At 36.2% G+C, this 21001-nt stretch overlaps 4 protein-coding genes across 4 annotated transcripts; all 4 read left to right on the top strand.

Moving 5' to 3' along the window:
• Nucleotides 1–3313: 3313 nt before the first annotated feature.
• On the top strand, nt 3314–4950 carry LOC148156313 (protein NLRC3-like). Its single transcript, XM_088011302.1, has 2 exons — nt 3314–3562; nt 4174–4950. The coding sequence occupies exons 1-2, from the start codon at nt 3487–3489 to the stop codon at nt 4809–4811; spliced, it is 714 nt and encodes a 237-aa protein (XP_087867428.1). The 5' UTR covers nt 3314–3486; the 3' UTR covers nt 4812–4950.
• A 1253-nt stretch (nt 4951–6203) lies between these two features.
• Nucleotides 6204–8003, top strand: LOC148156312 (uncharacterized). The gene is made up of 2 exons (XM_088010664.1): nt 6204–6943; nt 7058–8003. The coding sequence occupies exons 1-2, from the start codon at nt 6316–6318 to the stop codon at nt 7801–7803; spliced, it is 1374 nt and encodes a 457-aa protein (XP_087866790.1). The 5' UTR covers nt 6204–6315; the 3' UTR covers nt 7804–8003.
• Nucleotides 8004–9171: 1168 nt separating this feature from the next.
• LOC106912605 (protein NLRC3-like) lies at nt 9172–20095 on the top strand. The gene is made up of 5 exons (XM_088011304.1): nt 9172–10957; nt 13245–13421; nt 14255–14431; nt 14703–14749; nt 19492–20095. Exons 1-5 carry the CDS (start codon nt 9333–9335, stop codon nt 20013–20015), a joined length of 2550 nt encoding a protein of 849 aa, XP_087867430.1. The 5' UTR covers nt 9172–9332; the 3' UTR covers nt 20016–20095.
• Nucleotides 15064–15942, top strand: LOC148156311 (stonustoxin subunit beta-like). Its single transcript, XM_088011303.1, has one exon. The coding sequence runs from the start codon at nt 15072–15074 to the stop codon at nt 15579–15581; it is 510 nt and encodes a 169-aa protein (XP_087867429.1). The 5' UTR covers nt 15064–15071; the 3' UTR covers nt 15582–15942.
• Nucleotides 20096–21001: the final 906 nt, after the last annotated feature.

Here is a 21001-nt window from a genome sequence, read left to right as displayed (position 1 = left end):
TCGCCATGCCTCCTGACTATTAAAGCCAATGGAGAAGACCGCTTCTGTACGGACTTCAGGAAGGTGAATGGGGTGACTAGGCCGGATTGTTATCCACTCCCTCGTATGGAGGATTGTGTGGGGGCTGCCCAGTTTGTGACCAAGCTGGATTTGCTGAAGGGATACTGGCAGGTACCCTTAACGGCACGAGCCCAGGAAATTTCCGCTTTTGTCACACCCGATGATTTCCTTCAATACACCGTGATGGCTTTCGGGATGCGCAACGCCCCAGCGACGTTTCAACGGCTAATGAATGTTGTTTTGTCAGGTTTATCATTCTGCGAGGCTTATTTGGATGACTTGGTGATTTGTTCTTATACATGGACTGAGCACGTTGATCACTTAAGGACTGTGTTTGCGCGTCTGAGTGAGGCTAATTTGACAGTTAATCTCTCTAAATGCCAATTCAGCCAAGCGACAGTGACCTATCTTGGAAAAAGGGTGGGGGGGAGGTCAAGTGCGCCCCGTTGAGGCTAAAGTAGAGGCCATTTTGTCTGTTCCAGTACCCACCACTCGTACTGAGCTACGCCGCTATCTAGCGATGGTTGGTTACTACAGGGGGTTTTGTAAAAACTTTTCCTCTGTGGCTGCTCCTTTAACGGACCTACTTAGCCCTAAAGTAGCTTTTATATGGTCTGATCAGTGTCAATCTGCTTTTGAGCAAACTAAACATTTGCTAGTTAATGCTCCTGTGTTGTCTGCCCCTCGTTTTGACGTACCATTTAAGTTGGCTGTTGACGCATGTGACTCTGGCGTCGGAGCTGTCCTTCTTCAGGATGGTACTGATGGGGTAGAACATCCGGTTTCTTATTTTTCAAAGAAACTTGACAAGTATCAGAGATGGTATTCCACCATTGAAAAGGAGGCATTAGCGTTGGTTCTGGCTTTAGAACATTTTGAGGTGTATGTTGGGGGTTCTAACGGATTTGTGGTTGTTTTTACGGACCATAATCCGTTAGTTTTTCTGGATCGCATGCGTAATAAAAACCGCCGTTTGATGAATTGGTCTCTGCGACTCCAAGCATTTAACATCTCTATCCAGCATATTCGTGGTAAAGACAACGTAGTGGCCGATGCACTCTCCCGGCTCTAGTCCTGTTTTGTTTTTGTTTTTTTTCTGAATGGGTTGAGTTTTCTTACTTCAATCCCCATTCAGAGTCTTTGGGTGGGGGTGTTATGTGCTTCGGGCACATTATGATTTTTGTCTTTCTTTTTTTTTCGTTTTCTTATAGACCTTGATTAAATGACTTTTTGTAAATATATTTTGGACTTTGGATAATTTCTTTTTGGTCATTTAATTATGTTAATTTGTGGTGCTGTTGGTCCGCCTATAAATAGGCTGGCTTTCGGCATGTAGGGAGCCTCCCCTCCATTCCCGCCTGGGCTCCGCCTTTCCGCTCGCTCCACCACCACCAGCCGCTGTGGGCCGCAGCTGAGGCTTCCAGCCTGCCATGTGGTATTTCTGTTAGCCTTTGTTTGTTTTTTCCGTTGTGTGTTTGGCCTGGTGGGACCGGTTGTCCTGTTTTCGATTTTTCTTTTGCATTAGGTTCTTTTGTTTCTAGTCCGGTACTAGTAGGGGCTTCGACGGCCCTGTATAGGGTTGGCCCCCTGCTGTACCGTTTTGTTCTGTTTGACCGGCTCACCAGGTCCAACTTTCTGTTAATACTTTTGGGGTTTTGTTCTCTTTATCTTTTTTTTCTTTGGGACACGGGATCTGAGGGCTTGACCTCCATTTTCTTCTCAGAAAATCAGAAGAAGCTGAACTGAGAAAACCAAAGTGAAGAGAATCTATGAATAAAAAACATTTTGGTTGAACTCATCTGTTGTCTCGTGTCCTCAAGTATGTTGTGCCCTTGGTGGACGTAACACTTGGGTTTGCAAGTTTCTGGAGGAAACCCTGCTATATCATCCATCAGTTTTATATTTTTGTGTTGTTCGCTTAATCTTTGATTTTCCATCTGTTAATTACAGTATAGCTTGCCCACATTATCTGCAATGTGAGTCAGATCAAATAATGTACCACACATGTGAATGAAAACTTTCAGACTCAAGTAGAGTTGGCATAGCTTCATCAGCAGTGAAAAGGAGAAAAAACTGCATTCTCAGCAATAAGTTAATAATTTATAATAGTCATCGGCCATAAAAGATGCAACTTTTATGGCCCACAGGTTGCAGTGGGCCAAAGTATTGAATGAGTGCAGGTATGATTAGTTCTGTCCCTGGTGTTCTTTTTACTGGATGCCTGTTTTTGTTCTGCACTGGCTCTCTGTGTCCCTATGGGTTTTTTTTTTTTTTTTTTCGTAAGTTTTTGTTATTATTCATTGTTTTAAATTAAGCTTCAAAATCTACTCTTTGCCTGTGTCTGCTGCATTTGGGTCTTTATCACAAACACTTTCCTTGGAATAGAGACAGTCATTTGCACAACCTTTTCAAAGTCCTGCTGCTGATAATAATTTAATGCTAAAGTGTTAAAGAACTAAGTTTGTCCTTATTTATAAAAGGAAACATAATTCTAATATATAAATAATAATTCTAATATATTAGTATAATTAGAATTATTTTGACTTAATTCTCATATCATGATTTTATTATGATAATATTACAACGTTATCAAATTTCAGCTTTGTCATATGACCTTATTATTGTAATATTATGATATTGTTCTTATATCATGACTTTATTCTCATAAATTAAAAAAAAAAATTCTTAGCCTGGCCCTAAAACGCCATCGTAGAGGTGAGATAAAACATTTTGCTATTTGTCTTCTAGCTTACCTCAGCACCAAACTCCAATCTCTTCTTCAGTGAATTTGAAAAGTGACAGATCCAAGGGTGAAACTTCAAATTAAAACTTGAAACCTGAATTCACTGGAATTTTTATACAGTTATCATTATACTTCCTAGAACGTATTGCCAACCGGAAGTACATCATTGCGATTTTGTCTATTGAAAACCATGGATTGACAAAATAAACATGTTCAATGCAAAAACTGTTTTTGTTGCTAAGTTATTGAATAAATAGATATGAGGTCAACGACAATTATATTTAATTGTTTTAATTGGTTGTTTAGGTTATGTAACCTATCCAGATTCTTAAAAAGTGCCGTTATACACATTCAGCTTTCAAGAACCCCCTTATTATGCATGTCACTTCTTTACAAATATGAACTGTGAATGCTGACATTGGCGTAGGGGACATCTGTGCATACTGCAACATGTTTTGCATTGAGATGGTATTTTAGGTTTGAATAGCTTTACTACCTTTGTATATAAAAAACATTCCATAAAAAAAAATAATTGCATTAAAATATTTTATCACATTAAAACATATGCAATTAATTTATTAAAATGAATGTGATGAAGTCCTGGCCCCAGTAAAAATAAATTATTTTACTCGCTAGTATTTTAACTTTAAACAGGATCACTAAACACATGTCCATTTTAATAAATGCAAATCAAAACAGTTAAATGTCTTATCTGTGTCTGCAGTGACAATGTCAACCAATCTGGAACATCTGGGACAGGTGAGCATGACTTAAAGAGACAAGGTTTTTGAAGTCCATTGGCTTCAGAGACCAATGAATACATACTTTTAAGAGAAGTTCTGTATCAAATTATATTTTTTAATTGTAAAGTTAAGTTTTTACTTAATTTTTGGTTGGTGGTGTTTGTATTTGTGTATTAAGGAAAAATTGCCATCGGAAAGTAAAACTAATTGCTACTAAGAAGACCAAATAGTTTTTTGTCTCTTCTTAAATTATAAAGCCTCAAATCTTGTGATACTTAAACAAATATTTGTCAGATCTTGTCTGACAAAAATGTCTTGAAACATCAAGACATTTTTGTCTTGATGTTTCAAGACAAAAATGTCCATAGAGTAAACATAATTTGCCGGGGTGACACATAGTGAATCTCATCTCTTTTTAGCTGACTTTAAATTGTTGCCCAGAAGAAATACAGATTGTTTCAATGCCTTAATTCTGAAAGCTTGATGTTGATGATAGTTGGATGCCAGAAGGAAATATGATTTATTAGTGTGGATTATTGCTGAAAATATATTCTGAAGAGTGTTGTCAACCATGTTTCAAATATGTTATGGTTATTCCTGTTGTTCACATATATTTAAAAATTACAGGAGGAGATACCAAGGAAAAAAATGACATGAAGACACCAATTCATGAGGGGGGTCAACATAAAAATGACCCGAAACACTCTGAGATAGTGACGTTTGAAAGTGGGAAAAAGCATGTAGTCCAGCTCAAGGACTTATTTACCAATAAATCTCGGTTTCCTGGTATGTCCAAAAATGTGAGAACTGTACTGATGACAGGAGCTCCTGGTGTTGGTAAAACATCCCAAACAAAAATGTTCATGATCGACTGGGCAAAAGGAAACTCCAATCAAAACATAAAGGCTTTAGTGACCTTTGATTTCACTGAGTTGAATACAAAGAAGGATGAAGAACAAAGCATGGAATCTCTGCTGAATGATTTCTTCAACAAAAAAAATGTCAATGTTCCCAAATATGACAAGAAAAAGTTATGTTTTATTCTTGATGGCCTGGAAAAATGCGAACTTCCTCTTGACTTTGTAAACAACAAAGAAGTTAAAGACTTGAAGGAAGCAGCATCAATGGATGTGCTGCTAACAAATCTGATCAAAGGAAATCTGCTTCCTGATGCTCATATTTGGATCATTTCTCAACCAAAAGGAGTTGATAAAATTCCTTCTGAATATATCAACAGAACTGTTCAATGTCAAGGTAAGAATTAATCAATGACATTTATTTGAGCTTGTACACAAATTAAGCATTTTTATTGACTTTATTCAAAAGTTATATGAGTTTACATCATTTCATAACTTTGTCTAATTAGAAACTTAAGAGCAACAGAAGATGTTAGAATTATGACTGAAAGTAATAAAAATAATTTTGGTTTTGCAATATGTAAAATAAACTCATTTCTATGTTAAATCAATCAATCAAATTTTATTTGTGTAGCACATTTCAGCAACAAGGCAAATGCTAATTACACAATTAAAGAAAAAAAAACAGCATGTGACATTGAATAAACAGTAAGAAAGAGAAAGAGGTTTTGAAAAAAAAAAGATTAAAAAAGATTTTAAAAAATTGTTACGGAATTTAAGCGCTTGTTGTCGCCGGACTCCGCCGTCCGTTTAACACGGGTATTATCCAGGCCCCGTCGCTTGACAGGACAAGGTCTCCAACCTTGCAGCACCAGGTTCCGTAGAAACAGGAATATCTTAAAGCCAACAGCTTCTAAGTAGAATAAGTTATTTTCTTCCTTACCCCTCACCCCCAAAATCACCAAGAACGCCTGAAAAGATATACCCAAATTAAATCAGCTTCTGTTCTTGAACAATTTGGAGTACATGCAAAAGCTTGGTTTCCTTATGAAGATGACAAGCTAAGTTTTCTATTTTTGCAGTTTGTAGCTATTATGTTTGTAACACAAAAGAAATTCTGTTTTATGTCATTGTAATCATAGACGGTGTTAAGCTTGTGCCAAAATACAAATGGAGCGAACATCTATGAGATGTAAATGCTATGCTACATGTGGTTCTTTATTCACAAATATAGACGCTCACATTAGAATCACTGTGTACTCAATGTGAACCTCTTTAAAGATCGACTATGAGTCACCCTTAATATAGTCACCCTTAGAGGTTTGGGTTAACTGTATTTGAGCCTAGCAAGCAGTAGGATTGATGCATATGTCTCCACAAAGAGCACCCTCCAAAAACACTACTTTGAGTGTGCAATCCACAGCGCGTTATAAACATTTAGTGGTGCATGGCAGCGTGATGCGTGTGCACACCCTTGCGCCCAGTTTAATGTGAACCGCCTAACAATCTGTCTTTGCTATCAGAGTTATTGTTGTATAAAAATATATATTTAGAATAAATAAACAATGCTTAGCCTGGCAGGGCACAGGTACAATCTGGCAGCCCACCATGCTGCCAGATTTACCTGTTACCTTATAGTATACCCAGTTAAGTTTTAGCCAGTATTTGTCAAATTTTATTTCTACTACATCTGACAGTTGTTTTTGTTTCAAGTCAAACATGTCTATTTTGTAAACATCTTAATTTACTGGGTGAGTTCAATGCATCTTATTGCTGTTTAGCTGAGTTTAAATTGTTGCCAGGAAGAAATACAGATTGTTTCTACACAATAATTCTGAACATAGTGTTTCTAACCGTGTTACAAATATGAAGTTATTGTTATTCCTGTTGTTCACATTTTGGGTATTTTGCAATGACAGGGAAAGATGGCAAGGAAGAAAATTACCTGAAGGAAGTAATTCTTGAGGAGGTGGGTCGACATGAAAATGACCCCAAACTCTCAGAGATTGTGAAGATTGATGAAAGTGGGAAAAAGAACCTAGTCAAGTTTGAAGATTTATTTTCCATCAAGAAGAAATCCAACAATGTGCTAGCAGTACTAATGAAAGGAGTTCCTGGAATTGGTAAAACATTCCAAAAAAGAAGGTTCATGATCGACTGGGCAAAAGGAAAATCCAACAAAAACATAAAGGCTTTAGTGACCTTTGAATTCAAGGAGTTGAATACAAAGAAGGATGAAGTAAAAAGCATGGAGTCTCTGCTGGATGATTTCTTCAACAAAAAAAATGCTGTGTTTTCCATTGATGATAAGAATAAAATATGTTTTATTCTTGATGGTCTGGAAGAATGCACACTTCCTCTTGACTTTGTAAACAACAAAGAAGTTAAAGACTTGAAGGAAGCAGCATCAATGGATGTGCTGCTGACGAATCTGATCAAAGGAAATCTGCTTCCTGATGCTCATATTTGGATCATTTCTCAACCAAAAGGAGTTGATAAGATTCCTTCTGAATATATCAATAAAACTGTTCAATGTGAAGGTAAGAATATTTGTCTAAGTCAATTACTCTTAATTTAGCTTCTATATTTTTGTTGACTTTGTTCAAGAGTTATATGATTTTACATCGTTATATAACTTTGCTTTGTTTGATTAGAAACCGATGAGCAACGAAAGAAGCTACAATCACGTCTGAAAAATAAATTTCTGGAAGAAATCACTGATGAAAAAGATGAAATCAGTCATCCAAACCAGAGAACAACAGAACATATCATCAGAAGAGAAAATGGCTCTGAAGAAGTGGAAAGTAAGGAGAACAAGTTTACAAAAGTAGTGACATCCACTTCTGAGATCTTCAAAGATGGGAAAGGAAAGGAAACTAGAACTGTGCTGACCATTGGAGGAACTGGTACAGGAAAATCTTTTCACATGAAAAAATTTATAAAAGAATGGGCTGAAAAGGGTAATGATACCTGGTCATATTTCACCTGGATCAAGGATGCCTTAAGCGGGGCAAAACCTGTTGAGCTTTTGTTCCTAATTGACTTCTCAAAACTTAACTTGATAAAAAATAAAAACATCAGTTTGTTTGGGCTTCTCAACTGCTTCTTTGAGGAGACCAAAAATATAATCATCTCTGACTATTCCCAGTTAAATATTATGTTTCTGTTGGATGGACTCGATGCATATCAACATTTAGACTTTGAAAAGTATAAAGAGAGTTCTTTGACTGATATCAGAGAACCATCCTCAGTCGATGTGTTACTAGTAAACCTTATCAGAGGAAACCTGCTTCCAGAGGCCAAGGTCTGGATAACCTCTCAGCCTCCAGCTGCAGAGAAAATCCCTGAAGGCATCATTGACAGACTGACAGAAATACGAGGTAAGATCTGCAGATGCTAATTTCTTACAAATAGATTGAACTTAAATGTATTTTCTAATATTTAGACTGTCATCAGTAAAACTACAAAATTTTGACTTGTAGTTAAACTACATAAAATTATATTAACATTTATAAATTAATTGGCCATGTTACTTTCAGAAGGAGTTTCAAGGATGAATCCTTTCCATTCCAGAGAGCCATGAATGTACAATAAAAATAAGTCTCAATGAAATATTAAGTTTCATTTATTAAAAGTGAATAAAGTTGATAAAAAACAAGATGGACACAAAATATATTTAAAAAGCAGTAATTCCACTCTACATTTGACAGATTAAACAAACAATAACTGAGGTTACATTTACACAACAGGCAAATGTGAAAAAAATAAAATTATATATATATAATTCTGAAAGAAATCTATGCACACTGTAAAACCCAACAAGTCAAGTTAGCTCAAATGAATTGGGGAAACCAGTTGCATAAACTGATCTAAGTTTTGTAACTAAACTATTTTAGTTTATTTTATTACGTGATTAGAGTCTAAGGAACCCAAAGCAATTGACATGACGGCTCCTCTCCCATGCTGACATAGAGGAATCCTCCCCTTTTCATTCCAAGGCACTAGTCAGCAACTGACCAATCAGCGTTGCAAGAGATGTACATCTGTGCTCCCAGTTGCACTTTCAATTCTCACAGAACTGGCCCGAGTCTGTTTCCAGTACATTTCTCTAAGTTAGGCTGACTGTTGAGTTTCAGCACCAACAGGTTTAGATCAGGGTCTCTTCAAGGTTGGAAGGTGAAAGGCCGAGCTGTTCCTTTGTGCAGAAGTCGATGTCACTTTACTAGTTGAATCTTATGACACATTTCTCATAGAAGAGTTACATTGTAGAGTTATCTGTCTCCTGATGTTTATCGGTCCACACAATAAACATCAAAGTACCTGATATGCACTCTTTGCATATCAGGTACTCAGAATTTCCTGGTGCGTTCACTGACAGTCTGCACCATAAAATGTATAAGCACTGCTGTACACATTACAACTCATAATTTTAACTCAACACTCAGCAGCAAGAAATTGCCTTGACAAAAATCTATGATCCCAAGTAGATTTTGAGTGATCTGCAGAAACTTCTGTAGTTTTAGGTTTTAGTCTCCTGTGTGCTTGGATTTTTACTACATAAAAGCCCATAAACACAAAATTGCACAAGTTTAGTTTTTACAACTCATTCCTTTGTCACACAGAAACAGGTCAAAGTTTGCAATTGGTAGTCAATTATTGTTCGTGTTTTTATATTTTGTCAAAAGAATATATGGAAATATATAACATTATTTTTTTCCCTAAAGTATTTAATCTATGTTTTTGTTTATTTACATTGTATTTTTTTCAGAGGAGCCTGACATAACAAGTCAAAAAAAACTCAAAAGTCAACTAAAAGATCAATTTACCAGTGTGTCTGAAGGGATTGATGGACAGAAGACCTCAGCTCTTCTCAACGAGGTTTTCACTGACCTCTACATCATAGAAGGAGAGCGAGCTCAAAATGAAGCCATGCAGGTTCAGGATGCAAAGTTCAAAACAACAAATGAAGAAACATCTATTAAATACTGTGACATCTTCAAACCTGCAAATAGTAATCAAAACATTACGACTGTCCTTACCGTTGGAGTTGCAGGTATAGGAAAAACATTTGCTGCAATGAAGTACATACTTGACTGGGTAGAGAGCAAAGGAACAGAAAACATTCATTTTGTTTTTCCACTTCCTTTCCGAGAGCTAAATCTGAGAGCAGATAAAGAACACAGTCTAGAAGATCTGATTAATCAGTTCTTCCCAGCAATGAGGACATCTGGAATAACTGACTATGACAAATACAATATTCTGATTGTTCTGGATGGTTTTGATGAATGTCGTCTTGATCTTGAGTTCAAAACTATCAATAAATGTAGTGATGTCAAAACACCAACCACAATGAAGGTTCTGTTGTCAAATCTCATCCTGGGAAATTTGCTCCCTAAAGCTCAAATCTGGATCACCTCTCGACCTGCATCATCCAACAACATTCCTCCAGAAAAGGTTGATCGAATGACAGAAGTGAGAGGATTTAATGATGAGCAAAAGGAAAAATATTTTATGAAGAGATTCAATGATGCAGAGGAGGCTGAAAAAATCTGGTCATATGTGAAGAAATCAAGATGTCTTTACATGATGTGTCACATCCCTGTTTTCTGTTTCATCACATCAAAGGTTTTGGAGGACTTTGTTGAAAGAAACCAAGAAGATGGACTGCCAAAAACTCTGACTGACATGTACACACATTTCCTTTTGCTCCAGCGCAGACAGACAAAAGTAAAATATAATACAGATCAGTCAACATCTGAAACCTCTGGAATGGAGACATTCACTGATAAAACTAATGATGAAACAATCCTATCTTTAGGAAAACTTGCTTTCAAAGGACTAGAGGAGAAGAACCTTCTCTTCACTGAAGAAGACTTGACCAGTTGTGGGACTGATGTAACCAAAGCTGCTGTTTTCTCTGGGTTGTTAACTCAGATCAAACGAGAAAATAAAGAGCTATACAAGCAGAATATGTTTTGCTTTGTCCATCAAAGCATTCAAGAGTTCATGGCAGCTCTCCATGTCTTCCACTCATTTACTAACAAAGGGGAAAATGTGTTCACAGAATCCACCTCAGCAACCTCTGGTCTTACTGCCTCAGAGTTTTATAAGAAAGCAGTGGACAAGGCTTTTGAGAGTAAACATGGGGACTGGGACATGTTCCTTCGCTTCCTAGTGGGTCTCTCTCTGGAATCTAATCAGGATCTACTTCAGGATCTGATGGATAAGAGTGAAAAACACAAAAACGCTAGTAAGGAAGCAGCAGAGTACATCAAGAAGAAGATCAGAGAGAACAATGACCCTGATAAAAACCTTAATCTTTTCTACTGTCTTAATGAGCTGAATGACCACAGCCTTGTTCAAGAAATCAAAAAGTATCTTAATTCAGAAGAAAAACCTTTTGAAAATTTCACTGATTCTCAGTGGTCAGCTTTAACCTTTGTGCTGCTGACATCAGATGAAAACCTTGAAGTGTTTGATCTTAAGAAATACCTGAAATCAGAGAAAGTTCTTCTGGGAATGATGCCAGTGGTCAAAGTCTCAAACACCACTTTGTAAGTATTTTTATAAAAACTCTGGCAAAGCTATTACTTGTCATACTTATTCAGTGTTTTAGGATTTTGATGCAAAAAACAATTCATAGCTGTTCCAGTAGCTTGTAAAATTCGGCTCCCATTTAAAGCGGAACGTACAAATACACACAAGGGGGTTACGTCACAGGCATCAGGCAAAATATGTTACACCAGTTAAATGGAGAAGTAAATAAATAGCCAAACGCTCAAATATGAAATTATGTTGACCTTTTGCAACAATGATTTATTACAAAAAACACGAACTAAGGAAATAATAATAGTTATCCTGATAAATCAGTATCCAAAACTCTCTCAAAATAAGTTTAGGATAGGTTTAATCCACTTAGTTCATGTTAGTAAAGAAACCCCACTGGTTAAATGTCCGAATATTCTTGATCCTTTTTAATATGAATATTGTCCACAAACGAGTTCCATATCATGGGAGAATTTCTCCTTTTTAATCCAAAGTCCCAATCCAAAACGAAAAATCCCAAGCATCAAAAACCTCCACCCAAAAAATGAGAAAAAGGAGTGGTACCACCAAAAATCCCCCAAAAGAAACGTAAAGTCCAGATCTCACCGGGAATGTCTTTCTTTCCCCCCTGAGGCGTCCTCTGGCCAATTGGCGTCCTCTGCACCTGGCGGCGTTCCCTGTGCACAAGCTCTAATCCAGCTCCTAAAGCGCACGATCCACGGCGCTGGGGCGAACTTTGATTTTCCGTTTTACCTCCTTTCTTTGATTTTTATTTGTTCTAAGCGTTCAGTTAATTCAAGTCTCCCGCTGCACGGATCTGACGGTGAGCGTCTTCCACTCTGACGCACACGCCCCTTTTTATACACTAAATCTCAGCCACACCTAAAAATCAACATGACCTGCCCAAAAATCAGTTTTAAAAGTGGAAACTCTGAATAATTTTACAAAGAAATAACAGCAACTGTTATACCAATCAGATGATACATTTTCTCTTCAATGTTTTTTATACAGGAGAAAAACAAACAAACATAGTGGTTATGTTACAAGCTGCTTTAAAAATCTCCCCTCAGGAAACAAAACATACAAATATTGAGTTGTGAATTTGAAAAATAATCTACAAATGTGCAAAAGTCCAAGGCCCTGCACTATTTTATCAGGTCTCTTTTGTTTTTAACATTGCTGTTCTCTTGTGGTAATAGTAATGCATTACAACCAAAGCTCTAAACTAGCAGGCACTTTTTCATTAAGGCTGCCTTGAAGGGAGAGTAACGCTATTAAAGTTAAGGTCAAATAGCGACCAAAGCAAAATGTAAGCATGAGATGATATTCAGTGGCCACAAAACAGAACTCATCCTTACTTTGGTAAAGCATTGAAAGCTACCTGGTTATCAGTCAAATTGGTGTTTGGCAAGTTGCGTCATTTACTCTCAGTCTATAGACCATTAAATTAAATAATTGCCAATAATCCTTTTGGTTTTTCACATATAAAAAAGTGTTATTACGTTGTCACTACTTTTAAAGCCGTCATGAATTTATACCTTTGTATAATTGCCATCCTTCCATCAGTTTAATTTGAACTTTAACAAAAAAAAACTTTAACTAAAAAAACTCACTCAATCATAATCTTCAAATGACATACTTCATTAAGAGAAAGTTATAAAATATTATTGTAAAAATACTCATTAAATTGCTTCCAAGTGTCTACTATATTTCATTAGCTCAGAATAATGCTTCATATTCTCCTGACTACCAATAGTTCATTTTTGTCCTCTGTAGAGGACATTTCTAAACTTGAATATCTCCCACCCCCTGCATTCTACTGAATTAATTCCTTTTGGTATCTGGAGAGGACATTTAGGGCTTTTCAATGATACCTCATGTGAAGGGGTGGGACTTTTGTACGTACCTTTTTCTAATTCATAAAAATGGCGTCCATCAGTAATAACACATTTTATGGGAAGAGACAAAGTAAATGCATAAAAACTTTTATTACCTTACAAAGACTGTGGGATTTAAAAAAATGGTGATTGGACAATAGTTTTTTTTCCTGGTAGTCAGGAGGATGTTACTTTCTTCATTATGAACAAATAATTAATATTATACATGAGAGTTAGGGCTTTTGCCATTGAAGGTGTGATTCTAGCTTAATAACACAGACATGATAACTTGTCTTTTACTGTTGTTTAAAACAAAACTCATATTTTGTTTCTTTACTGTGGTCCTTTATTATTTTAGGAGATATCCACACATGGGTTTGTCAAATTAACTTGATTGTTGTCATGGATCTTTTTACAGACTGAGTTGGTGTGAGCTCTCTGAAGAATCTTGCAAAGGTCTGACATCATCAGTGCTAACCAAGCCATCCTCAGATCTCACAGTGTTGGACCTGAGTCATAATGATTTACTGGATGCTGGAGTGATGCGACTTGCTGATGGGTTGAAACATGTGAACTGTAAACTGGAGACTCTCAAGTAAGTTTTTCAGACTTGTTATTAATGAAAATAATATAACAACCAGTTTTACAGTTAGCAACTATTTTGAGCTTATAAACTAGTTTGTCCCAGATTTAAGGCAATTTTATGTGTTCACAATTCTTGTTGGTGTTATTTTTGTTAGTGACAATATAATACAACAGTCCTATGAATATATTGAAGTTGAGAGATGAGCAGCCCATGTATAAAATAAATAATTTGAAAGTCTTCCCTAAAGGGTGATGGTGGGTCATGACGTCAGAGTTTATCCTGGAACTGGTAGGTTTCCAGTTTGAACACTGTTGTGTTATGGTTAAGACACGTCACCTGACTTGCCTACTGGTGGTCAGAGGACCTGGTGGCGCTGGGGCATCACAGCTTCTCCTGTCGGGCTGTTTCAAGGAGGCTGTGGCTACAATGTAGTAGTGAATGTGAATTGGTGAATAACCAAATGTGGTATGAAGCACTTTGGGGTCCAATAGACTTGATAAAGTGCTAACAAGTTCAGGCCATTTACCATTTGAACCATAATTGAGTTTTACACAAAATGACATTCAAAGATTATACAATGTCATGTTGGAAGCAATGAGGAAATAATCAATGGAGTTATTGTTATAAAAAAAGAAAAATAATTAGCAATTATCTAATGTTTTGAGACACTGTATTTTGGACTCTCATTATTTGTAGGCCATAACCATCAAACTTAAAATAAATGACTGCTATTCCTTTTAATAAATATATCTATCTATCTATAATATAAAATACTGAACTTTTGTATCACCATCAAATTTTGCTGAGCTCTATTTCTAATCCAAAATTGTGTCTTTGTGCAGGTTGGCAGGATGTCAGGTGACAGAAAGAGGCTGCATTTCTCTGGCTGAAGCTATTGAGTCCAATAGAGTCTCATCTCTTAAACACTTGGACCTGAGATACAATCACCCTGGAAACAAAGGGATGAGGGCTCTCAATGCAGTAGTTGAGGATCCAAACAAGAAACTTGAGAAAGTGAAGTGAGTAAATAAATCAGAAAATATTTAGTATTATTATTACATTTGTAGAAAAATAGCTTAATCTAATATATGATGCACCATGTCTGAGTAGAGGCTTTTGAACAGCAATCAGGTATTTATGATGGATCCCACTGTTACTTGTCTTGCTATGCTTAGCTGAATATGTAAATAAATGCTATAGTTCAAGAACTAGTGGAATAATATATAAAGACTTTCTGATTTATTTTCCAAAATAAAATAAAATGAATCTTTCTTGTTTTACTCTGCACAGCTTTGACTATGAAGGAAAACTTCGACTAAAACCTGGTTGGAGTAAATGTAAGCTGTTTTTTTTTCCTTCAGCACTTTTAATTTTTTTTATTACAAGATGAATCATGTTTATCTGAAAATGAAGGTTAGAACTGTTTAAAAATTATCATTGCAATAATGATCATATTAAGGATATGTAAATATGATTTTATATATCAGGAAATCACAAAATACTAAATATCTTGTAATTCTCTAAATTTAGCAGATTTAATATTTAAATGTATGGATTCACAATGGTAAAAACAGTACACATTCTGAAACTGTCAATGTTTAAATTTTCAAAAATCTTACTTTATTTTATTCTTGAACACTTTCAGATGGTCCAGATCTTATGTTTGATGAGACCACAGCAAGCAGACGGCTTGTTCTGACTGAAAACAACAAAAAAGCGATGACTCATAATGATGTCAAGAAGCTGGAAATGCGAAATACAAGTGACAAAAGGTTCAAGAGGACCCAGGTATTTTGTGATGAAGGCCTGCAACGACTTTGTTACTGGGAGGTGGAATGGAAAGGCGTGGTGGGAATTGCTGTGGCATATAAAGATCTGGGTCGAGGCCAGGGTAGAGATAGTGGTCTGGGAACTAATGACAAGTCCTGGAGTTTGCTCTGCTCCAAGACTGGATACAAAGCCATGCATAAAAATACAGAAGTAGAAATCAAAGTCCCTTCTTGCAACAAAATAGGTGTGTTTCTTGACTGGGAGAGAGGAACTCTAAGTTACTACAGCATATCATCAGAGAAGCGGAGCTTGATTCATATGTTCAAAGCAAACTTCAGAGCAGAGCTTTTTCCAGCCTTCTGGTTTGAGAAAGGTTCTGTGACTTTGTGTGACCTGTAGATTTATGAGAGCACAAGTTAGAAAGACTGGAAGCACTTAGAGCGGTGTGAAGAAGTGATTACCCCCTTCCTGATTTCACTTTTTTTTTTTTTGTATATTTGTTACACTTCAGTGTTTCTCTGCATGTTGGCATGATATCTAGCTTTTAATTATCTTTTGGTTTACTTCACTTTGCATAAAGATTCTGTTCAAGTGATGTCTTGTTTGGGAGTAGGTGTGGCATTAAACAGTCCCAGGCGTGACAAGAGACAGTGAATTCAGGTGTGATGGACCACAGGTGTGGGAGGCAATCACTTTCACTAGGGCCATGTAGGTTTTTACTTTTGTGCATTTTGTGTTTACTTGTGTTATCTATGACTAATAAGTAAATTGTTTTTATGTTCTGAAACACTGAAGTGTGACAAATTATGTAAAAAAAATTAAATCAGGAATGGGGCAAAGGTGGGTGGAAAGAGTCCCAGAACTTAGTGGACACAAGAAAGTACTGTTGTTCTACTTAAAATAATGAATATTTTTAATACTACATTCAGTGTTTAGGCTGTTTAGGTTCACAAGCATGAAAGTACCTGACCACACAGTCTGAATTTATTAATGTAGACATTGATGGACATGCAGATTGCCAAAGAACTACAATATATGTCAAGTAGCTTGAACATATAATTATTGTGCACCATTCAATTAATACGATTTAACATTACTGTAATCTATGCCACAGTTTCCAATTGTATGCTACTCAAATATATCAAAATTGCTTTGCATGTCAAATACAAATCTAATGACTCGAACAAAGAGAAGAAAACTAAAACTTCTTTATAATATGTTTTGATCTAAGAAATGTGTTTTATGTTTGTGGTTAATGGGATGTGAGAACTAAAGTAAAAGTAGATTTTAAAGCATCTCTTTTCAGACTGCATATTTTGTATTATGTGAAATATTTTTTCCTCTGAGTTTGATATCACTGTAAAGACAGGCTTCTGTGCTTTTACTTTAAACCAGTAACATTAAAATGTAACTGTTTTTATTACTTCTGAAATTACCATGTACATTTTCAATTTTAACAAATACAAGCTTGATATTTAAACTATTTGATGAAATCCAGAATATTTTGAATTGTACTCTTTTATTCTGTGTTGAAAACAAATTTGCTGATTGATAAAACTGACATTTAGCTTTGTTTTCCCTTTCCTTAGAAAATATGTATTTAAAAAATTATATTTTCCAAGACATTTGTGAATATATTTTGTTTAACTTGTTGTTTACTGTCTTTTTTGATATGAAGTAATTATAATCTTTGAAAATATAAACATGTGCTATGTATAGTTAATAAATAACTATCTTCTACGAAGCCCTGTCTGTGTATGTGCAGGCGTGTGTGCGTGGGGGTGCTTGTGTGTATTTTGGAACAATATCATCCAGGTAGTGTTTTAATGAAAAGCACTCGGGTTTATTGGGAACATTGTCAGCTCTGAGTTCTGAAAACTTGCTCTTATACCGCAGTCCAGTGCTTCTCAATCCTTGTCCTCATGTACCATTGCCCTGCGATAACTAAACCCTACCCCACTCCTTTCCTGCTACTCATCACACTCAAAGACAGCAGAGAGCAAGAGGCAGGGTGTGAGCATCACATACATGGCCATGATTAATCAAAACAATAAAAAAATCATACAGAAATTTTCTTCTTGAACACTTTCAGATGGTTCAGATCTTATGTTTGATGAGACCACAGCAAGCAGACAGCTTGTTCTGACTGAAAACAACAAAAAGGCGATGACTCATAACGATGTCAAGAAGCTGGAAATGCGAAATACAAGTGGCGAAAGGTTCAAGAGGACCCAGGTATTTTGTGATGAAGGCCTGCAACGACTTTGTTACTGGGAGGTGGAATGGAAAGGCGTGGTGGGAATTGCTGTGGCATATAAAGATGTGGGTCGAGGCCAGGGTAGAGATAGTGGTCTGGGAACTAATGACAAGTCCTGGAGTTTGCTCTGCTCCAAGACTGGATACAAAGCCATGCATAAAAATACAGAAGTAGAAATCAAAGTCCCTTCTTGCAACAAAATAGGTGTGTTTCTTGACTGGGAGAGAGGAACTCTAAGGTACTACAGCATATCATCAGAGAAGCGGAGCTTGATTCATATGTTCAAAGCAAACTTCAGAGCAGAGCTTTTTCCAGCCTTCTGGTTTGAGAAAGGTTCTGTGACTTTGTGTGACCTGTAGATTTATGAGAGCACAAGTTAGAAAGACTGGAAGCACTTAGAGCGGTGTGAAGAAGTGATTACCCCCTTCCTGATTTCACTTTTTTTTTTTTTGTATATTTGTTACACTTCAGTGTTTCTCTGCATGTTGGCATGATATCTAGCTTTTAATTATCTTTTGGTTTACTTCACTTTGCATAAAGATTCTGTTCAAGTGATGTCTTGTTTGGGAGTAGGTGTGGCATTAAACAGTCCCAGGCGTGACAAGAGACAGTGAATTCAGGTGTGATGGACCACAGGTGTGGGAGGCAATCACTTTCACTAGGGCCATGTAGGTTTTTACTTTTGTGCATTTTGTGTTTACTTGTGTTATCTATGACTAATAAGTAAATTGTTTTTATGTTCTGAAACACTGAAGTGTGACAAATTATGTAAAAAAAATTAAATCAGGAATGGGGCAAAGGTGGGTGGAAAGAGTCCCAGAACTTAGTGGACACAAGAAAGTACTGTTGTTCTACTTAAAATAATGAATATTTTTAATACTACATTCAGTGTTTAGGCTGTTTAGGTTCACAAGCATGAAAGTACCTGACCACACAGTCTGAATTTATTAATGTAGACATTGATGGACATGCAGATTGCCAAAGAACTACAATATATGTCAAGTAGCTTGAACATATAATTATTGTGCACCATTCAATTAATACGATTTAACATTACTGTAATCTATGCCACAGTTTCCAATTGTATGCTACTCAAATATATCAAAATTGCTTTGCATGTCAAATACAAATCTAATGACTCGAACAAAGAGAAGAAAACTAAAACTTCTTTATAATATGTTTTGATCTAAGAAATGTGTTTTATGTTTGTGGTTAATGGGATGTGAGAACTAAAGTAAAAGTAGATTTTAAAGCATCTCTTTTCAGACTGCATATTTTGTATTATGTGAAATATTTTTTCCTCTGAGTTTGATATCACTGTAAAGACAGGCTTCTGTGCTTTTACTTTAAACCAGTAACATTAAAATGTAACTGTTTTTATTACTTCTGAAATTACCATGTACATTTTCAATTTTAACAAATACAAGCTTGATATTTAAACTATTTGATGAAATCCAGAATATTTTGAATTGTACTCTTTTATTCTGTGTTGAAAACAAATTTGCTGATTGATAAAACTGACATTTAGCTTTGTTTTCCCTTTCCTTAGAAAATATGTATTTAAAAAATTATATTTTCCAAGACATTTGTGAATATATTTTGTTTAACTTGTTGTTTACTGTCTTTTTTGATATGAAGTAATTATAATCTTTGAAAATATAAACATGTGCTATGTATAGTTAATAAATAACTATCTTCTACGAAGCCCTGTCTGTGTATGTGCAGGCGTGTGTGCGTGGGGGTGCTTGTGTGTATTTTGGAACAATATCATCCAGGTAGTGTTTTAATGAAAAGCACTCGGGTTTATTGGGAACATTGTCAGCTCTGAGTTCTGAAAACTTGCTCTTATACCGCAGTCCAGTGCTTCTCAATCCTTGTCCTCATGTACCATTGCCCTGCGATAACTAAACCCTACCCCACTCCTTTCCTGCTACTCATCACACTCAAAGACAGCAGAGAGCAAGAGGCAGGGTGTGAGCATCACATACATGGCCATGATTAATCAAAACAATAAAAAAATCATACAGAAATTTTCTTCTTGAACACTTTCAGATGGTTCAGATCTTATGTTTGATGAGACCACAGCAAGCAGACAGCTTGTTCTGACTGAAAACAACAAAAAGGCGATGACTCATAACGATGTCAAGAAGCTGGAAATGCGAAATACAAGTGGCGAAAGGTTCAAGAGGACCCAGGTATTTTGTGATGAAGGCCTGCAACGACTTTGTTACTGGGAGGTGGAATGGAAAGGCGTGGTGGGAATTGCTGTGGCATATAAAGATGTGGGTCGAGGCCAGGGTAGTGATAGTGGTCTGGGAACCAACGACAAGTCCTGGAGTTTGCTCTGTTCCAAGACTGGATACAAAGCCATGCATAAAAACACAAAAAAAGAAATCAAAGTCTCTACATGCAACAAAATAGGTGTGTTTCTTGACTGGGAGAGAGGAACTCTAAGGTACTACAGCATATCATCAGAGAAGCGGAGCTTGATTCATACGTTCAAAGCAAAATTCACAGCAGAACTTTTTCCAGCCTTCTGGTTTAAGAAAGGTTCTGTGACTTTGTGTGACCTGTAGATTTATGAGAGCACAAGTTAGAAAGACTGTAAGCACTTAGAGTGGTGTGAAAAAGTGTTTGCCCCCTTACTGATTTCACTTTTTTTTTTGTATATTTGTTACACTTCAGTGTTTCAGAACATTAAAACATTTTATTAGTCAAAGACAACACAAACACAAAATGGAGTTTTTAAATAGTTGTGTTTATTATTAAGGGAGAAAAAATCCAAACCTACATGTGCTATGTGAAGAAATGTTTGTCCCCTAAAGTTAATAACTGATTGAGTCACCCAAAGCAGCAACAATTAACCATTTACAATAACTTAACCACTTCAGACCTGAATTTTTTCTATTGGACCAAACATTTTTACTCAGCTGATTTTTATTCTTCTTAAGCTTAGAAATAAAGGGAAAATGAGAAATTTTTGCAATCTCATTTTTTAATATGTTTTTTTGATGTCCATTGTAAATGGACTGAACTTATATAGCGCTTTATCCAATCATTTTGACCACTCAAAGTGCTTTACACTAGAGTCACATTCACCCATTCACACTCACAAATGCTCACACATTTATATACTGATACACAGCTCGGTAGACAATTTGGGGTTAAGTGCCTTGCCCAGGGGCGCTTTGACATGTGGCAGCTGGAATCAAACCTGCAACCTTCCGATTGCAAGACGACTACTCTATCCACAGAGCCACGGTCACCCATGGACAGCTTGACTAAATGAGCGTAGAATCTCTTGAAAACTTATGTACTTTTCCCATAGAATTTCATGTAACATCTAATTCGGCATGATCTGAACCTTTTAAACTGGATATCTTCTGTTTTGTTTATCAGTGTACATGTCTGAATAGAGAATATATAATACAAAATGTAGTTTGAACTGCAGTAATGCGTCATTGAATTTTCAAATGCATTAGCATGTTATTATTTGTTGTAATGTAAACGGATTACACAGTTACCAAACAGTTGACAAAGCATCACTTTGCTGGGTATGTTA

The sequence above is a fragment of the Poecilia mexicana genome, unplaced genomic scaffold, assembly GCF_051168715.1.
Source record: "Poecilia mexicana isolate PSO_F unplaced genomic scaffold, ASM5116871v1 scaffold_12, whole genome shotgun sequence".
Lineage (NCBI taxonomy): Eukaryota > Metazoa > Chordata > Actinopteri > Cyprinodontiformes > Poeciliidae > Poecilia > Poecilia mexicana.
The sequence above is the reverse complement of the archived record's forward strand: the minus strand, read 5'-3'. Positions and strand labels throughout refer to the sequence as shown.

Excerpts from the sequence above, each read along its gene's own strand:
- LOC148156311 (XM_088011303.1), top strand. The coding sequence starts at position 15,072 with ATGTTTGATGAGACCACAGCAAGCAGACGGCTTGTTCTGACTGAAAAC.
- LOC148156312 (XM_088010664.1), top strand. The coding sequence starts at position 6,316 with ATGACAGGGAAAGATGGCAAGGAAGAAAATTACCTGAAGGAAGTAATT. Across the intron at positions 6,944-7,057 it reads TAAAACTGTTCAATGTGAAG|AAACCGATGAGCAACGAAAG; the intron begins GTAAGAATATTT and ends TTGTTTGATTAG.
- LOC106912605 (XM_088011304.1), top strand. The coding sequence starts at position 9,333 with ATGCAGGTTCAGGATGCAAAGTTCAAAACAACAAATGAAGAAACATCT. Across the intron at positions 14,432-14,702 it reads AAGAAACTTGAGAAAGTGAA|CTTTGACTATGAAGGAAAAC; the intron begins GTGAGTAAATAA and ends TACTCTGCACAG. Across the intron at positions 14,750-19,491 it reads AAAACCTGGTTGGAGTAAAT|ATGGTTCAGATCTTATGTTT; the intron begins GTAAGCTGTTTT and ends GAACACTTTCAG.
- LOC148156313 (XM_088011302.1), top strand. The coding sequence starts at position 3,487 with ATGCAAATCAAAACAGTTAAATGTCTTATCTGTGTCTGCAGTGACAAT. Across the intron at positions 3,563-4,173 it reads ATCTGGAACATCTGGGACAG|GAGGAGATACCAAGGAAAAA; the intron begins GTGAGCATGACT and ends TAAAAATTACAG.